The sequence below is a fragment of the Vulpes lagopus genome, chromosome 23, assembly GCF_018345385.1.
Source record: "Vulpes lagopus strain Blue_001 chromosome 23, ASM1834538v1, whole genome shotgun sequence".
Classification (NCBI taxonomy): domain Eukaryota; kingdom Metazoa; phylum Chordata; class Mammalia; order Carnivora; family Canidae; genus Vulpes; species Vulpes lagopus.
Genome location: NC_054846.1, coordinates 37,552,407 through 37,570,804, shown reverse-complemented (window position 1 = coordinate 37,570,804; position 18,398 = coordinate 37,552,407). Strand labels below are relative to the sequence as shown.

At 37.1% G+C, this 18,398-nt stretch overlaps 1 protein-coding gene across 1 annotated transcript in view; it reads left to right on the top strand.

Moving 5' to 3' along the window:
- LRRIQ1 (leucine rich repeats and IQ motif containing 1) overlaps positions 1 to 18,398 on the top strand; it is a 197,397-nt gene that overhangs the window by 93,867 nt on the left and 85,132 nt on the right. Inside the window, exons 18-21 of the mRNA XM_041738854.1 lie at positions 11,809 to 11,898; positions 12,552 to 12,673; positions 13,193 to 13,288; positions 13,536 to 13,618. Of these exons, the coding sequence (XP_041594788.1) occupies positions 11,809 to 11,898; positions 12,552 to 12,673; positions 13,193 to 13,288; positions 13,536 to 13,618 (391 nt within the window). The remainder of the gene's footprint in view (positions 1 to 11,808; positions 11,899 to 12,551; positions 12,674 to 13,192; positions 13,289 to 13,535; positions 13,619 to 18,398) is intronic.

Genomic DNA, 18,398 nt, shown 5'->3' with positions numbered 1-18,398 from the left:
ACACAGAGCCTGCTTCCCTCTCTGCCTATGTCTTTGCATCTCTCTCATGAATAAATTAATAATTTTTTAAAAAAAATCTTGGTTTACTGTGTTTTTCATTTTGTTTTTTCTTTTTTTTAAAGATTTTATTTATTTATTCATGACAGAAACACAGAGAGAGAGAGGCAAAGACACAGGCAGAGGGAGAAGCAGTCTCCATGCAGGGAGCCCGACGTGGGACTCGATCCTGGGTCTCCAGGATCATACCCAGGCCAGAAGGTGGTGCCAAACCGCTGGGCCATTGGGACTGCCCAGTTTTGTTTTTTTTAACTTGCTGCACTTTGAATATATCAGCTCACTGCCTTCAGGACTTCAGAGTTTCTCATAAGAAATCTGCTAATGTCTTATGAGGATTCATTGTATGTGACAAGTTGCTTCTCATTGGCTTCTTTCAAGTTTCTCACTTTGGCTTTTGAAAGTTTGATTATGGGTCTCGGTTTGGGTCTCTGAGTTCATTGTATTTCCTTTTTTTTTTTATAAATTTATTTTTTATCGGTGTTCAATTTGCCAACATATAGAATATCACCCAGTGCTCATCCCATCAAGTGCCCACCCATCCCATCAGTGCCTGTCATCCAGTCACCCCCACCCCACCCCCGCCCACCTGGGAATACTTCTTGAATCTATATTTTGTTCTCCATTCCCACTGACATTGACTTAATTTACATTACTGTTATCAATTGCCAAGATAATTATCAGAGGCTATAATTTACCTCTAACAAATGTTTTTTTTTCCCTTATTTTCCATTCTTTCCTTCTTTACAAGATTACAAGATTTCCTGTTTGCAAGATAAGCTATTGCATAGCATTAGACGATCCTTGCAGATACTGTTTTTTTTGTTGTTGTTGTTGTTGTTGTTTTTTACATTTCTGTGCTATTGCTGTTCTCTCTCCTTGAATGGCTTTCACTCCGTATTGTGTATATATAAGTTGTACCAATTCTTCATGGCACAGTGCAAATGATTTCTGTTCTCCCAAAATCTGCCTTCCTAATGAGCCTCTTCTCCTCTTGCTCTTTTCCCTTTTCTTTTTTTTTTTTTATTGAACAAGTCTTTTTTTTATTTTTTTTTTGTTTTTTTGTTTGTTTTGTTTTGTTTTGTTTTGTTTGTTGTTTTTTTAATTAATTTTTATTGGTGTTCAATTTACCAACATACAGAAAAACACCCAGTGCTCATCCCGTCAAGTGTCCACCTCAGTGCCCGTCACCCATTCCCCTCCAACACCCACCCTCCTCCCCTTCCACCACCCCTAGTTCGTTTCCCCGAGTTAGGAGTCTTTATGTTCTGTCTCCCTTCCTGATATTTCCCAACATTTCTTTTCCCTTCCTTTATATTCCCTTTCACTATTATTCATATTCCCCAAATGAATGAGAACATACACTGTTTGTCCTTCTCCGATTGACTTATTTCACTCAGCATAATACCCTCCAGTTCCATCCACGTTGAAGCAAATGGTGGGTATTTGTCGTTTCTAATTGCTGAGGAATATTCCATTGTATACATAAACCACATCTTCTTTATCCATTCATCTTTCGATGGACACCGAGGCTCCTTCCACAGTTTGGCTATTGTGGCCATTGCTGCTAGAAACATCAGGGTGCAGGTGTCCCGACGTTTCATTGCATCTGAATCTTTGGGGTAAATCCCCAACAGTGCAATTGCTGGGTCGTAGGGCAGGTCTATTTTTAACTCTTTGAGGAACCTCCACACAGTTTTCCAGAGTGGCTGCACCAGTTCACATTCCCACCAACAGTGTAAGAGGGTTCCCTTTTCTCCGCATCCTCTCCAACATTTGTTGTTTCCTGCCTTGTTAATTTTCCCCATTCTCACTGGTGTGAGGTGGTATCTCATTGTGGTTTTGATTTGTATTTCCCTGATGGCAAGTGATGCAGAGCATTTTCTCATGTGCATGTTGGCCATGTCCATGTCTTCCTCTGTGAGATTTCTCTTCATGTCTTTTGCCCATTTCATGATTGGATTGTTTGTTTCTTTGGTGTTGAGTTTAATAAGTTCTTTATAGATTTTGGAAACTAGCCCTTTATCTGATACGTCATTTGCAAATATCTTCTCCCATTCTGTAGGTTGTCTTTTAGTTTTGTTGACTGTATCCTTTGCTGTGCAAAAGCTTCTTATCTTGATGAAGTCCCAATAGTTCATTTTTGCTTTTGTTTCTTTTGCCTTTGTGGATGTGTCTTGCAAGAAGTTACTGTGGCCGAGTTCAAAGAGGGTGTTGCCTGTGTTCTCTTCTATGATTTTGATGGACTCTTGTCTCACATTTAGATCTCTCATCCATTTTGAGTTGATATTTGTGTATGGTGAAAGAGAGTGGTCCAGTTTCATTCTTCTGCATGTGGATGTCCAATTTTCCCAGCACCATTTATTGAAGAGACTGTCTTTCTTCCAATGGATAGTCTTTCCTCCTTTATCGAATATTAGATGACCATACATTTCAGGGTCCACTTCTGGGTTCTCTATTCTGTTCCATTGATCTATGTGTCTGTTTTTGTGCCAGTACCACACTGTCTTGATGACCACAGCTTTGTAGTACAACCTGAAATCTGGCATTGTGATGCCCCCAGCTGTGGTTTTCTTTTTTAAAATTCCCCTGGCTATTCGGGGTCTTTTCTGATTCCACACAAATCTTAAAATAATTTGTTCTAACTCTCTGAAGAAAGTCCATGGTATTTTGATAGGGATTGCATTAAACGTGTAAATTGCCCTGGGTAACATTGACATTTTTACAATATTAATTCTGCCAATCCATGAGCATGGAATATTTTTCCATCTCTTTGTGTCTTCCTCAATTTCTTTCAGAAGTGTTCTATAGTTTTTAGGGTATAGATCTTTTACCTCTTTGGTTAGGTTTATTCCTAGGTATCTTATGCTTTTGGGTGCAATTGTAAATGGGATTGACTCCTTAATTTCTCTTTCTTCAGTCTCATTGTTAGTGTATAGAAATGCCATTGATTTCTGGGCATTGATTTTGTATCCTGCCACGCTACCAAATTGCTGTATGAGTTCTAGCAATCTTGGGGTGGAGGCTTTTGGGTTTTCTATGTAGAGTATCATGTCATCGGCGAAGAGGGAGAGTTTGACTTCTTCTTTGCCAATTTGAATGCCTTTAATGTCTTTTTGTTGTCTGATTGCTGAGGCGAGGACTTCCAGAACTATGTTGAACAGCAGTGGTGAGAGTGGACATCCCTGTCTTGTTCCTGATCTTAGGGGAAAGGCTCCCAGTGCTTCCCCATTGAGAATGATATTTGCTGTGGGCTTTTCGTAAATGGCTTTTAAGATGTCGAGGAAAGTTCCCTCTATCCCAACACTCTGAAGTGTTTTGATCAGGAATGGATGCTGTATTTTGTCAAATGCTTTCTCTGCATCTAATGAGAGGATCATATGGTTCTTGGTTTTTCTCTTGCTGATATGATGAATCACATTGATTGTTTTACGAGAGTTGAACCAGCCTTGTGTCCCGGGGATAAATCCTACTTGGTCATGGTGAATAATTTTCTTAATGTGTTGTTGGATCCTATTGGCTAGTATCTTGTTGAGAATTTTTGCATCCATGTTCATCAGGGATATTGGTCTGTAATTCTCCTTTTTGGTGGGGTCTTTGTCTGGTTTCGGAATTAAGGTGATGCTGGCCTCATAGAACGAATTTGGAAGTACTCCATCTCTTTCTATCTTTCCAAACAGCTTTAGTAGAATAGGTATGATTTCTTCTTTAAACGTTTGATAGAATTCCCCTGGGAAGCCATCTGGCCCTGGACTCTTGTGTCTTGGGAGGTTTTTGATGACTGCTTCAATTTCCTCCCTGGTTATTGGCCTGTTCAGGTTTTCTATTACTTCCTGCTCCAGTTTTGGTAGTTTGTGGCTTTCCAGGAATGCGTCCATTTCTTCTAGATTGCCTAATTTATTGGCGTATAGCTGTTCATAATATGTTTTTAAGATCGTTTGTATTTCCTTGATGTTGGTAGTGATCTCTCCTTTCTCATTCATGATTTTATTAATTTGAGTCTTCTCTCTCTTCTTTTTAATAAGGTTGGCTAATGGTTTATCTATCTTATTAATTCTTTCAAAGAACCAACTCCTGGTTCTGTTGATCTGTTTCACAGTTCTTTTGGTTTCGATTTCATTTAGTTCTGCTCGAATTTTAATTAACTCTCTTCTTCTGCTGGGGGTGGGGTCCATTTGCTGCTTTTTCTCTAGCTCCTTTATGTGTAAGGTGAGCTTTTGAATTTGAGTTCTTTCCAGATTTTGAATGGATGTTTGTATAGCGATGTATTTCCCCCTCAGGACTGCTTTTGCTGCATCCCAAAGATTTTGAACACTTGTATCTTCATTCTCATTAGTTTCCATGAATCTTTTCAATTCTTCCTTAATTTCCTGGATGACCCTTTCATCTTTTAGCAGGATGGTCCTTAACCTCCACGTGTTTGAGGTCCTTCCAAACTTCTTGTTGTGATTTAGTTCTAATTTCAAGGCATTATGGTCTGAGAATATACAGGGGACTATCCCGATCTTTTGGTATCGGTTCAGACCCGATTTGTGACCCAGTATGTGGTCTATTCTGGAGAAAGTTCCATGTGCACTGGAGAAGAATGTGTATTCAGTTGAGTTTGGATGTAAAGTTCTGTAGATATCTGTGAAATCCATCTGGTCCAGTGTATCATTTAAAGCTCTCGTTTCTTTGGAGATGTTGTGCTTAGAAGACCTATCTAGTATAGAGAGAGCTAGATTGAAGTCACCAAGTATAAGTGTATTATTATCAAAGTATTTCTTCAGTTTGGTTATTCATTGGTTTAAATATTTGGCAGCTCCCACATTCGGGGCATATATATTGAGGATTGTTAAGTCCTCTTGTTGGATAGATCCTTTGAGTATGAGATAGTGTCCCTCTTCATCTCTCACTATAGTCTTCGGGGTAAATTTTAATTTATCTGATATAAGGATGGCTACCCCTGCTTTCTTTTGAGGACCATTTGAATGGTAAATGGTTCTCCAACCTTTTATTTTCAGGTTGTAGGTGTCCTTCTGTCTAAAATGAGTCTCTTGTAGACAGCAAATAGGTGGGTCCTGCTTTTTTATCCAGTCTGAAACCCTGCGCCTTTTGATGGGGTCATTAAGCCCGTTCACGTTCAGAGTTACTATTGAGAGATATGAGTTTAGTGTCATCATATCTATTCAGTCCTTGTTTTTGTGGATTGTTCCACTGAACTTCTTCTTAAAGGGGAATTTTAAGAGTCCCCCTTAAAATTTCTTGCAGAGCTGGTTTGGAGGTTACATATTCTTTCAGTTCCTGCCTGTCTTGGAAGCTCTTTATCTCTCCTTCCATTTTGAATGCAAGCCTTGCTGGATAGAGTATTCTTGGTTGCATGTTCTTTTCATTTAGGACCCTGAATATATCCTGCCAGCTCTTTCTGGCCTGCCAGGTCTCTGTGGAGAGGTCTGCTGTTACCCTAATATTCCTCCCCATAAAAGTCAGGGACTTTTTTTCTCTTGCTGCTTTAAGGATCTTCTCCTTATCTTTGGAATTTGCAAGCTTCACTATTAAATGTCGAGGTGTTGAACGTTTTTTGTTGATTTTAGGGGGGGATCTCTCTATTTCCTGGATCTGAATGCCTGTTTCCCTTCCCAGATTAGGAAAGTTTTCAGCTAGGATTTGTTCAAATACATATTCTGGCCCTCTGGCCCTTTCCGTGCCCTCAGGAACCCCAATTAAACGTAGGTTTTTCTTCCTCAGGCTGTCATTTATTTCCCTTAATCTATCCTCATGATCTTTTAATTGCTTGTCTCTTTTTTCCTCAGTTTCCCTCTTTGCCATCAACTTGTCTTCTATGTCACTGACTCGTTCTTCCACCTCGTTAACCCTCATCATTAGGACTTCTAGCTTGGATTGCATCTCATTTAATTGATTTTTAATTTCTGCCTGATTGGATCTAAATTCTGCAGTCATGAAGTCTCTTGAGTCCTTTATGGTTTTTTCTAGAGCCACCAGTAGCTGTATAATAGTGCTTCTGAATTGGCTCTCTGACATTGAATTGTAATCCATATTTTGTAACTCTGTGGGAGAGAGGGCTGTTTCTGATTCTTTTTTTTGAGGTGAGGTTTTCCTTCTAGTCATTTTGCTCAGTGCAGAGTGGCCAAAAACAAGTTGTATTGGGAAAAGGAGAAAAAGAGAGAGAAGGAAAGAAAAGAGAAAAAGAAAAAAGAGAAAGAAAAAAAAAGGGGGGGAAAGAGAAGAAAAAGAAAGAAAAAGAAAGAAAGGAGAAAAAAGAAAAAAAAGGGGGGGTGGGGTGGGGGAAGCAATCAGAAATCAAGAAGAAAGAAAGAAAAAAAAGCACAAAACAAAACAAAAACAACAACAACAAAAAAAAAAACAAAAAAAGCACGGGGGAGTATCTTCTGATTCTGTATACTTTAAGTCCCTTGACTTCCCCTGGAACTGGTCCGTGTCGCTGGTCTTCTGGGGGAGGGGCCTGCTGTGCTGATTCTCAGGTGTTAGCACTTGGGGGAGCTGCTCTGCCCCTGCCTGGTGCAGGGCTCAGTGGGGGGTGTTCACCCCGTGAGGCCCCGGGAGGAAGCCACAGTGGCGGGGGCAGCTCTGGGACCCTGGAGTCAGCTCCCGCAGTAGCTCCGGGGCTCTCCATCTGCAGGGCCTGGGGGCTCCCGGGCGGGGCCGCTGATCTGCTCAGTTCCAGGCAGGAGCGTCCTCGCTGTCCTGGGCCCTCCCGGCCTCTGCAGGTCCCGGGGGAGTCCGGATCCTGGGCTGTGTCCCGTCGCCCTGTGCTCCGGGGCCTGCGCTGTTGGATTCGCGCTCCCGCCCCGCAGCCCCCTCTGCGGAGCCGCCGCCCGAGCCCCTCCGAGCTGCTCCGGGTCCCGCCGAGCGCTGCAGCCCTTAGGGAGCTCGGCGCACTCTCCCGGGGCGCAGGTGCCTGTTAGTGTCCCAGGGAGCCCGAGGGCGTCCCCGCCTTTCTGGGGATCCTGCTCCAATTCCCCGGGAGGCCTTTCCGCGGGAAGGTTGGTGCAGCTCCTGCTCCTCCGGGACGGGGCTCTCCTGTCCTGGGGACACTCGCCCCGGCCTCAGCCCGGCTCCTCGCGGGGCCCCTCCCCCTTGGAGGCCTTTTGTTTCTTTATCTTTTTCCCCCCGTCTTCCTACCTTGATAGAAGCGCGAACTCTTCTCACTGTAGCGTTCCAGCTGGTCTCTCTTTAAATCTCAGGCCGAATTCGTAGATTTTCAGGATGATTGGATGGTTTTCTAGGTAATTTGTTGAGGACAGGTGACTTGGGGACCCTACTCTTCCACCATCTTGCCCCTCCCCCCTCTTTTCCCTTTTCCAATGCAATTTTCTCTTTACCTTTATAGGGGCACTAATCACTGCATAACTTGTCATACTTTATTTCTTCTACTATACTACAACTTTTTAACATAAGAATCCATGTCTAATTAATCTTTACATCTCTGATACAAGCTTAGGATGGCTGGTTCTGTGCTTTTCTTTTTTCTTTTTTTTAATAAATTTATTTTTTATTGGTGTTCAATTTACCAACATACAGAATAACACCCAGTGCTCATCCTGTCAAGTGCCCCCCCCCCCCGCAGTGCCCATCATGCATTCACCCCCAACCCCCGCCCTCCTCCCCTTCCACCACCCCTAGTTCGTTTCCCAGAGTTAGGAGTCTTTATATTCTGTCTCCCTTTCTGATATTTCCCACACATTTCTTCTCCCTTCCCTTATTTTCCCTTTCACTATTATTTATATTCCCCAAATGAATGAGAACATACACTGTTTGTCCTTCTCCGATTGACTTATTTCACTCAGCATAATACCCTCCAGTTCCATCCACGTTGAAGCAAATGGTGGGTATTTGTCGTTTCTAATTGCTGAGTAATATTCCATTGTATACATAAACCACATCTTCTTTATCCTTTCATCTTTCGATGGACATCGTGGCTCCTTCCACAGTTTGGCTATTGTGGCCATTGCTGCTAGAAACATCAGGGTGCAGGTGTCCCGACGTTTCATTGCATCTGAATCTTTGGGGTAAATCCCCAACAGTGCAATTGCTGGGTCGTAGGGCAGGTCTATTTTTAACTCTTTGAGGAACCTCCACACAGTTTTCCAGAGTGGCTGCACCAGTTCACATTCCCACCAACAGTGTAAGAGGGTTCCCTTTTCTCCGCATCCTCTCCAACATTTGTGGTTTCCTGCCTTGTTAATTTTCCCCATTCTCACTGATGTGAGGTGGTATCTCATTGTGGTTTTGATTTGTATTTCCCTGATGGCAAGTGATGCAGAGCATTTTCTCATGTGCATGTTGGCCATGTCTATGTCTTCCTCTGTGTATTTCAAATTCATTGAGTTTCTTGGATGTTTATATTAAGATCTGTCATTGAAGTTGGGAAAATTTCAGCCATTATTTCTTCAGATATGCTCTTTGCTTCTTTCTTTCTCTCTGCTCCTTCTATAACTTCCATAATACATATGTTGGCCTGCTTGATACTGCATCACAGGTCCCTTAGGTTCTATTCACTTTTCTTTAATATTCTTTTTTTCTATTCCTCAGACTCAGATAATTTACATTGTCCTTTCTTCAAGTTCACTAATTCTTTTATCTGTCAACTCAGAGACAGATCTCTCTAGTGAACCCCGCTAGTGAATATTTCATTTCAGCTACTGTACTTCTCAGCTTCAAAATTTCTTCTTGATTTCTCTTTAGACTTGCTATCTCTTTATTGATATTTCCATTTTGTTTATGCATCCTTTTTTCTCCTTTTAGTTATTTGTGTGTCTTCAAAACAATTATTTAGGAATCTTTGTCAGGATGCCTGGGTGGATCAGTAGTTGAGAGTTCTACCTTTGGCTCAGGCCGTGATTGGGATCGAGTCCCATGTCAGGCTCCCTGCATGGAGGCTGCTTCTTCCTCTGCCTATGTCTCTGCCTCTCTCTCTCTCTCTCTCTCTCTCTCTCTCTCTCTGTCTCTCATGAGACATAAATAAAATCTTTTTAAAAAAATTAAAATCTTTGTCTAGTAAATCTGCCATCAGGTATTTTTTTAGGGATAGTCTTGGTTGATTTATTTATTTTTTCCTTTGAATCAGCCATAAAATTTTCTGTTTCTTTGGATGGCTTATGACTATTTAAATTTACAGTTGGACATTGAATGTAGAAATTATAGTAATTCTAGAAATTAGATTCTCTTTCCCAGGGTTTGCTGGGATTTTGTTTTTCTTTTATTGTTTTTGTTTTTATATTATTGTAGACTGTCTCTATGCTGAGGATCAGCTGAGTTATAAATTTAAGGTCCTATCAGGTCTTTTCTGAGCCTGTGCCTTTCCCTGGATATATATGTTGACTTTCTAATTTCCCACATTTATGGTAATGCTTTTGAATAGTCTAGCCATTTTTTTTAAATGAGCATCTTAGTCTGATATCTGGCTTCCAAAAGATGAAAAAGAGAAAAATGAATGGTGGGGAAGGACACTAGCCCATTGAATCCCCTGGAAATCACTTAGCTAGTAGAGCAGAGGCTTGCAACAGTAGGGGAAGTACAAGGACCCCTACCTCTTTGCACCTCTGTGATAAAAAGTAATCAAGATCAATGCACAAATCACATTATTTGGAGGACAGAATTCTCATTATGTACGCTGGCTCTACAAGCTATGTGCAAGCTACTCCTAAAACACATGAATAGCTGCCTACCTCAGGGTCTGGGGATAGAGAATATCTGCTTCTGGACTAAAGCTGAAATTGACTAAAACTAACCACTATTTACCATCTAAGTTTTCCCCTGGAAGTTATTAGCCTTCCATAGACTCCAGAGTTCCAAAACAGTTTTAACAGATGGATTTTGCCAGTGTAATCATTTTCTAGGTTGGAAGACAGGTTCCCAGTTCTTCCTACTCCACCATCTTCTCAGAATCCTCTGGCACATTGCTTTTTATCATATTGTCTCCGTATTTTCACATTTTTCTCTTCACTTTAATAGTTTTCACCAGAGTAAGAATACAAATTTGATGATAGCTGCTGATATGCCATGGGCCTTGATCCTTCCTGGGGGTAGAACTGGATTTTTCTTTACTTGTCATACAAAAGAAAGGATTAAAAAATCTGAGCCCTGAATCCTATTTGCATCAAATAGCACTTTTTAAACCAAATATGTATTCTTAAAACATATATAACTGATATATAACTGTGATATATATGTTAATAATGTCTGCCTAGAAAAAAATGGACAATGTACCTATCAAACTGCTGAGTAGAGGTATCTTATTTGCATATATTCAAATGACATGAATTTAAATAGGTATTCTAAGACTAAGTTCTAGAAGTAAAAGTCTGTCATTACACTGCTAACCTATAGTCAGGATGTCTTAGTCTTTCTTTCCCATTGATCTTTCAAGAGATAGTCAAGAAACACTGGAATTGTATAAGTGGAAATTGTATTTAGTTCTCCTCAGAATAGAATCATTCCTGTTTATAAATCATAAATGTGTAATTATTGGGGCACCTAGATGACACAATTGGTTAAGTGTCCAACTCTTGGTTTTGTCTCAGGTCATGATCTCAGGGTCATGAGATTGAGCTCCATATCGTGCTCCTGCTTAGTGCGGAATCAGCTTGAGATTTCCCTCTGCCCCTCCCCTTGTGCTCTCTCTCTCTCTCTCTCTCTCATAAATAAATAAGTCTTTGAAAAAGGGTGCCTGGGTGGCTCAGTCTGTTAAGCATCTGCCTTTGGCTCAGTTCATGATCCTAGGGTCCTGGGATCAAGCCCTGGGTCATGCTCCAGGGAAAGCAGATCTCCCTCCCCCTGCTCATGTGTGCACTCACTGTCTCTTAAATAAATAAAATAAACAAATAAAATCTAAAAGAATAAATAAAATAAAAAATAAATCTTAAAAAAATAAAAATAACATGTTTAATTATTTTAGAACCTTTTAAAAATCAAATTCATAAGCATGCTGATCTTTTTTTGAAAGATTCAAAAACACTATGAACCACAGAGGATTATTCTACACCATATTAGAAAATCCAGGCAAAAAAAAAATTAGATAATTATATCCTAAATGATGTAATAATAACATTCTTGGTATAGTTCCATATCAAAAGATAAAATAAATTTGGTAATTATGTAAATGGAATAAGGATGTTTTAAAGATAAAGAGTGAAGGGATTTATAATAGTGTCACTTCAAAATTTATTTTTTTTTTATCATTTGCACACTTGAATTAGAGCCTATATTATTAGGATCCATGATTTTTATGTTGCCACAAAATTCATTTTTCCATCTATTCGGAAAGTTTGTGAAATTTTTGAAAAAATTAAAAGCTGTCTTATAGACAGGGTTTATGAGAATAATGTGTTAAAGTACCATAAATTTTCAATAATGATTTTTGGTAGAAAAAAATAAAATTTTGCATTATAAAGAAATAAAAGATTATTTCCCTCATCTACATCTTGAGTTGACACAGAATCATGGTTATCAAACAGTTAAATACATTGAACAATCTGCATCTCTTATTTTTGGAACACTTGAGGACTCAAATTCTCACTTTATCCCACTGAGGGATGAAAAGTCTCCTATTTTTTTACAATGTTTGCATTAAACAGACGTAAGACATCTCACAATAGCAAGTAGCACACTTTCCTGTAAATGAAAATTCTGATATATTCTCTTAACATTCGTAGTATAAAAGGCAATTTAAGAGATTCTTTGTAAAAGTTATGCAAACTGAATTATGTACATTAATGTTTATTATTTGTGCAGGCTGCCTTAGAGAAAGAATGGCTAGCTTTAGATTCCACCCGCTTCCCTTCACAAACACTGCTTCTCCCAAACCAGCTGCACCGGCCAAAGGTAACATGTCATGGAAATCTCTTAGTGCTCCATCTTTGCTCATTTTTTAAGGTTATGCCGTGCTGCAGTGATTAATAATACAATTTATTGACTTGAAAAACACAATTACTTTTAGAAGCCTCTGACTTCCTCCTCATCCCCAGATGTAATTTTTCATATAGCTTTTCTTTCATTTGCTCCTAATTTTTTTCTTTATTTTGGATTTCTTTCAACACTTTATTTCACAGTAGCAAAAAAAAGTGATACACTTCAGCTGCATATTTGGCAGCAGACTAAAATCACTAGTTGACAGCACTTTAAAAATACAAAAATATGCATTAAGAGGGCAACAGCTGAAGATTCTCAGTCGGAGGTCAGTGGGCTGCAATATCTGTTATTTATTTGATAATCTTTGAAGTTTTTGTTTTCTGATATTTTTTAAGATTTTTGCAATTAATCATTCTGTATATGCAAACAATACCAGAAAGCATATCCCTCACCACTACAATAAAGACATTTAGATGTGTATTAATAAATTTAATTTTATTATAATTTTCAGTTATATGTGTTTCCCTGGGGAGGCTACTCAGTAATATGCATGGAAAGTAATATGATATAAATGCTAGAATTTTTCAATTTATTTTATACTTAATATACATTATTTTCCTGATAAGTTCTCTGAAACCTTAAAATATGATGAAACTTCACTGAATGTACCAAGTCATCCAGCTCAAGCATGGCTATGTAATGAGAATGAAAATTTGTTTTCATCAGAACATGCACAGTTCAATAGCAGGTAAGCTAAACTACTCTTTTAGAGGATCAACCCATGATGAGAATATTACACTTATTAAAAAGTAATAAAATGATGAAAATTAGGTACGAATTTACTTGTTTAGAGGATGGAAAAGCATTTAGTGTTATAAATGTATAGACTTTATGGGGTTTTCAATAAAATAAAATGTGTGAGGTAGCTTCATTAAAGCAACGACAAAAGTTAAGTGTCAGTGAAATAATGTCATTAATTGTTGTAAATGTGATCTTTTAAATATTACTATATAGGTAGAGATAAGGATTAGAATAAAAATTCCAGTGCTGCATTTCTTTCGACAAAAGGATTGAAATATGCTTCAAGTAATTGAAATGTAAACATTTTAAATTAATGGCAGACTTTTATTACTTTTCAAGATAAAGTTTTTCTGTAACTTAAATGGATTTTATTTCCAAGTATGAGACAACATAAACAGCTTGTAGTTTTAAAAAGTGCTGATAGATGTATGTTGATTCAGTTAGTGTAGTTTTTTTCTATTGCCAGATCAGAAAATAGGACTTTCTCCCGGACACCTGAATCAAAGACCAGCAGAAAGAGCTTGCTAAAAACTAAAAAAGAAGAAAAAATTTCAAAAGAATGGTATGTGGTCTATTTTACACTAAAATATTAAGAAATCGAGAAATTTTTAAATATTCAGGATGTTATTCAAGACTTTAGGAATTTTTAGTTTATAAGAAACTGTATATCTTAAATTACAGATTCTTACATGGGAATCTAAATTTGTTTTAGTATAATATAATTCAGATATGTATGTTTACATGCATAAGTAAATACGGTCTCGATATTTGTGTTGTCTTTATTAAATTTAATCTTTTAATATTAATAGGGGTTTTAAGGATATTGCTACTGCTCAGCAAATGTTGAAGAGAGCACAGAAGATGAAATCAAAGAAATTAAGGAAAAAATTAGGTGGGTGATGAATGCCCTTTGGATAATTGTGTCTGATATTGAAGATAAATTATTTTAAAATATTAAAAGACCAAGTCATATTTAATAATATTTAATAAGAACAGAAATGAAATGCACAGATATGTCTAAGGTAATAATACTGAAAACTGAAATAAGGTAACAGCGAAAATTATGTTATTATGTTAAATGATTTGTTACAAGCTTAAATGCTATTTTCACTTTCTCCTCTTACTACTTTGTTATTGATTATTCTATCTATTGTGCACTAAGAATTATGTTGTAATTTGTTTCTAAGTTGGTACATTTTGGAAGATGTTGATTCTAAAGAATGTCTGCTTCATGTGCTTATTCTTTTGTGTGTTTTTAAATTGCTTGATTATTCAACAAATTATTTCTATAAATTTGTTAGTTTCATGAATATTAGCTATGAGGTCTTCACAACTTGACACTGAAAAAGAAATACAACTTATATCTTCACCATTATGCAGAACTTGGGAAATGTTCAGAGGCATCCTTTCTTCTACCCCACTTGATTCTTTAATTTCTTTCTGTGGATACCTCTAATCCTTTTAGTATCATTACGTAATAGTGGAGTGGTTTATAGGCAAGAAATAGCAGAATATTATGACTTTATAATTAAAACTACTCAAAATTATTTGCATATTGTATATAACTTAGCATTTAGTTACAACCTTATAAATATTTACTCATGAACTCATTGGTTTAAAATAAGTAATGTGACCTCTTTTTATATGCTGTTTTTAGTTTTTCTTGTTTATCAGCTTCTTTAATAATCATTTTAACGTCAGTGAAATGTTTTTATAAGAGTGCCATTAGTCCTGAGAAAAGCAAAGAATCTATATCTATCTTATAGTTCTAGCTTATATAAGTATACAAAGGAGTCAGAAGATTATTTTTTCTTTATTAATTTTCCCATTTATTATTTTAAATCCTTAATTCCATAGTAGAACTCTAATTTTGTATATACATTTTTTTAAAAATAAAAATAACCAAACTGCCATTGGTATCCAAGGAATAACTGATATTTCTTGGTACAACACTTTATTGGTAAATTTCTGATGATTATTTTTATATTCACAAATGTTCAACTTTCCTTTTTTAGTATTAAATTAGTGATCCCTTTTACCTTTTTGAGATAGCTGTAGTATTTTTTGTTGTATACTAAAAGTTTATCAGCTTTGAAAGATTGAAATTTTAAGCACTTTTAAAGAAAATATAAATATGCACTCCGTTCAACTTGCTTTCTGCCTCCCACACTCCTGAGTTGTAAACTCCTATGAAGTTCATCAGAACTCAGTGAATGGAGTACTATGTAGTGGTTAGTGACTCCAGACTCTTCCTAATAGTGAGACTTTCTTTCAGTCCTGGGGAAGTAGAATCCAGTACAGTAAGTCAGGGTGGTTTGATAAACTATTTTTATTGCTTTGATGTATATTTTTATTCATCTTCAATAATATCAACAAATTTTTTTTAATAGCTGTTTTGAGAGCAGTAAGTTTCTGAGGCTCCTACGGGAAGTTCAAATACCAGAAGAGGCCTAAGTACCGATTCAGCCAATGTTTAACAAATAACTATTACTTATTTATGTTTAAAATCTATTTTTTAAAGATATTTGCAACGTTTCAGTAGTTTCTGATAGTGAACCTAAAATAAAATTTATCTTGTTAAAATCTGTCTCTGGAAATATGTAGGTCTTTCTAGCTAATTCTTATAACTAAGGAATTTTTATTGTTGTTAAATTCATTTTTAATAAATCAGCACAGTAAATACTATTTTTGGCAAAAGTTTTAATAAGGAATCTATGGTCATACATAAAGACCTTTGTTTTAATGGTCAAAAATTTGATATAATTATCATCAGGCAAAAATTAAGCCTGTTTTTATCTGTCACAAGGTGGCATGGTAGGGTAAAAAATGTAAAAGGACAGCCAGACATACAAGTTAGCAACCACCTCTTAAATTTAACACTTGACAGTAGTCATTAAGTGTGGTCTGTCAGGTAAAAATCCAAAATGGCAATTGTATAATTTTTTATGGTGGTCATTACACCAATTACATAATTGCAAACCAAATTGCATTCTTACTACTGTAGGAGGTCTTATATCTCTGTTAAGCTTTTATTTTGCTTTTGTTTAATCAAAATATTATTACATTCATTAAATAAAAGCAATTTTTTCTTTAAAATTTGAATTCTGAAATGTAAAACCTTTAAATTCTCCTCATTCTTTTTCTCTACTGCCCCCTCACAACAGATATTCAGAATAGAAATATTCAAGGTAAGATTAAGGATGAAGTCATGACAAAGAAGGTCACTGGGATCCTCTCCAACTATGATACTTTAATCTTCTATTAAGTTAATAATGTAGCACTTATATCACTTTGTGAATGAATCATTTAATCATTTAATATTCTGTGCCTCTGGTTTTCTCCTTATAGAGAAAGAACCTTCTAGTACCTTTCCAGTTTACAATTCAATCAGTCTGTGATAAGCTATTAACTTATTTAAATCTGCCTAAAATAATGGCCATAATTTTAAACTTTTATGTAATAATAAATTAAAATTATGTTTTAGATACTTAAATTCTGTTAAACACCTGAACACTTACTATTAATTTTCAAATATACATGGAGATCAATTGATTGATCTCTTATCCTACATGGATAACCTGCCAACTTGAAAATCTTTAGCCACCAGAGGGCAACATTGTCCATAAAACTGCTGGAAACTAGCCATCTCTGTGGAGGTAGGGAAGGTGGTAGGTGGAGCAACAAAGAATAAAAACTTTTAATTAAATGGAATTAATTACATCCTCCAGTCTAAACAAAGCAGTAATCCTCAAAGAGGTAAGGCATAAGTGCACAGGTTATAGAAGCTTTTAACTCAAATTTCTACCACGAAAACCCTTAGCACAAGTTGCTCAGTAGCAAATATATATACTTCTTGTTTGTATATTGTACATGTATTTATTAACCAAGGGATATGAGTCTACAATATCTGATTTAAGGTGAGAGTTAAAATAGGGCAAAAGGCATGGAGTTAATAATTTTTTAAATTTATTTATGATAGTCACAGAGAGAGGGAGAGAGAGAGGCAGAGACATAGACAGAGGGAGAAGCAGGCTCCATGCACCGGGAGCCCGACGTGGGATTCGATCCCGGGTCTCCAGTATCGCACCCTGGGCCAAAGGCAGGCGCTAAACCACTGCGCCACCCAGGGATCCCTGGAGTTAATAGTTTAAAGAAAGTTGCCAATAGAGGAAGAATACCACTGAGTTTGCTGATTAGTAAAGAAGGAAGAGGCCAAGGAAATACACAGTACAGGCAACCCTCAGGAGAGACTCAGTAATGATGACTTCTTTTGGGATAAATGAGGCCATCTGCTTTAAATAGAAAAAGCAGGAATAGGATGGGAAATGGAAAGGGGAATTGGTTGAAAGCCATAAGATGAAATCTAAAATTTTGAGGAGTTATATTTACTCAGTTTGAGTTTCGGTTCTGATTATTGTTATACCTAGTAAGTTATTGGTTAATAAATATGATGGGCATAAGAACAAACAGGTAATGACTGCTCTTGTTCTTATGGGTTTTTGTTTGTCTTTATTTTTTATTGTTGTCTCATGCACAAAAGTAGCTTTAGAATTTGGTGATCTGTGTTGGAATTTAGCAGATACCTAGGGAAGTTTAGGGTTTATAACTGCAGTTGGAGAGCATCATGTGCAAGATGAGAGTTGTTGATTTATTGAAAACCTAAGTCAATAACCTAAAAGTACTGAGCATAATTGGTAGCAAGATTGAGCAGGATCGGGGAAGAGAGTAAGTGCTTCCTGTTGATGCAGAGCACGCCTTAGAGAGGATGGATTCTGAGTATAGGGGTTTGTGTAGAGAGCAAATGATTAAAAATAGATATATATAAATAAAAAAGAGCAAATGATAAGTTTAAGCGCTAAATACATAAGGACAAAAACATAATGTGGTTTTCCAACATCTATCGTACTTAATGCATGTCACATCTCAAAATTTCATAGAGAGAAGAAAGAGTAGGATGAAGCAAACAAGGTTAATTTAGTTATAAAGGTAGGGCCACAGTAAGATGTAAGAATCATCTTGTAGCTGTTTGTAAGACCTCTCATACTGTCAAGTACATATTAAGCATTCAATAAATACTTGCTGATTTTATTTCAATAATGAAAATAGCTTGAGATTGCGTTGGTAACATTTAGTTATAGTCAAGAATTAAGCAGGTAGAAAATAGGCTTTTTTAAAAAAGATTTTATTTATTTATTCATGAGAGACACAGAGAGAGAGAGAGAGGCAGAGACACAGGCAGAGGGAGAAGCAGGCTCCCTGAGGGAAGCCCGATGTGGGACTTGATCCCAGAACTCTGGGATCACGCCCTGAACCAAAGACAGATGCTCCACCACTGAGCCACTCAGGCGTCCTCTAGGCTAACTTTTTAATGTGAATTGAGCGCTTCATGGGCTATAGCAAAGAGATCAGGTTGCAAAATGATAAGATAACTAAGGAATGAATGTTAAGGATCAAAAGGGAAAAATATATAGGCAAAAGTGTGACAAAACGAAGTTTGTTGATGATTTATTTTGCTTCAGTGATTTCCAAAAAGAATTTATAAGGAATTTGATCAAATGTTCCTTTGTTGTGTGTTCTCAACAAGACAATAATAAAGTCTATTTGAATTGTGAAATCCTGGAGGCCCGAGACTCTCTTTATTCCCTGCTGAATTCCCAGAACCTAATACCATG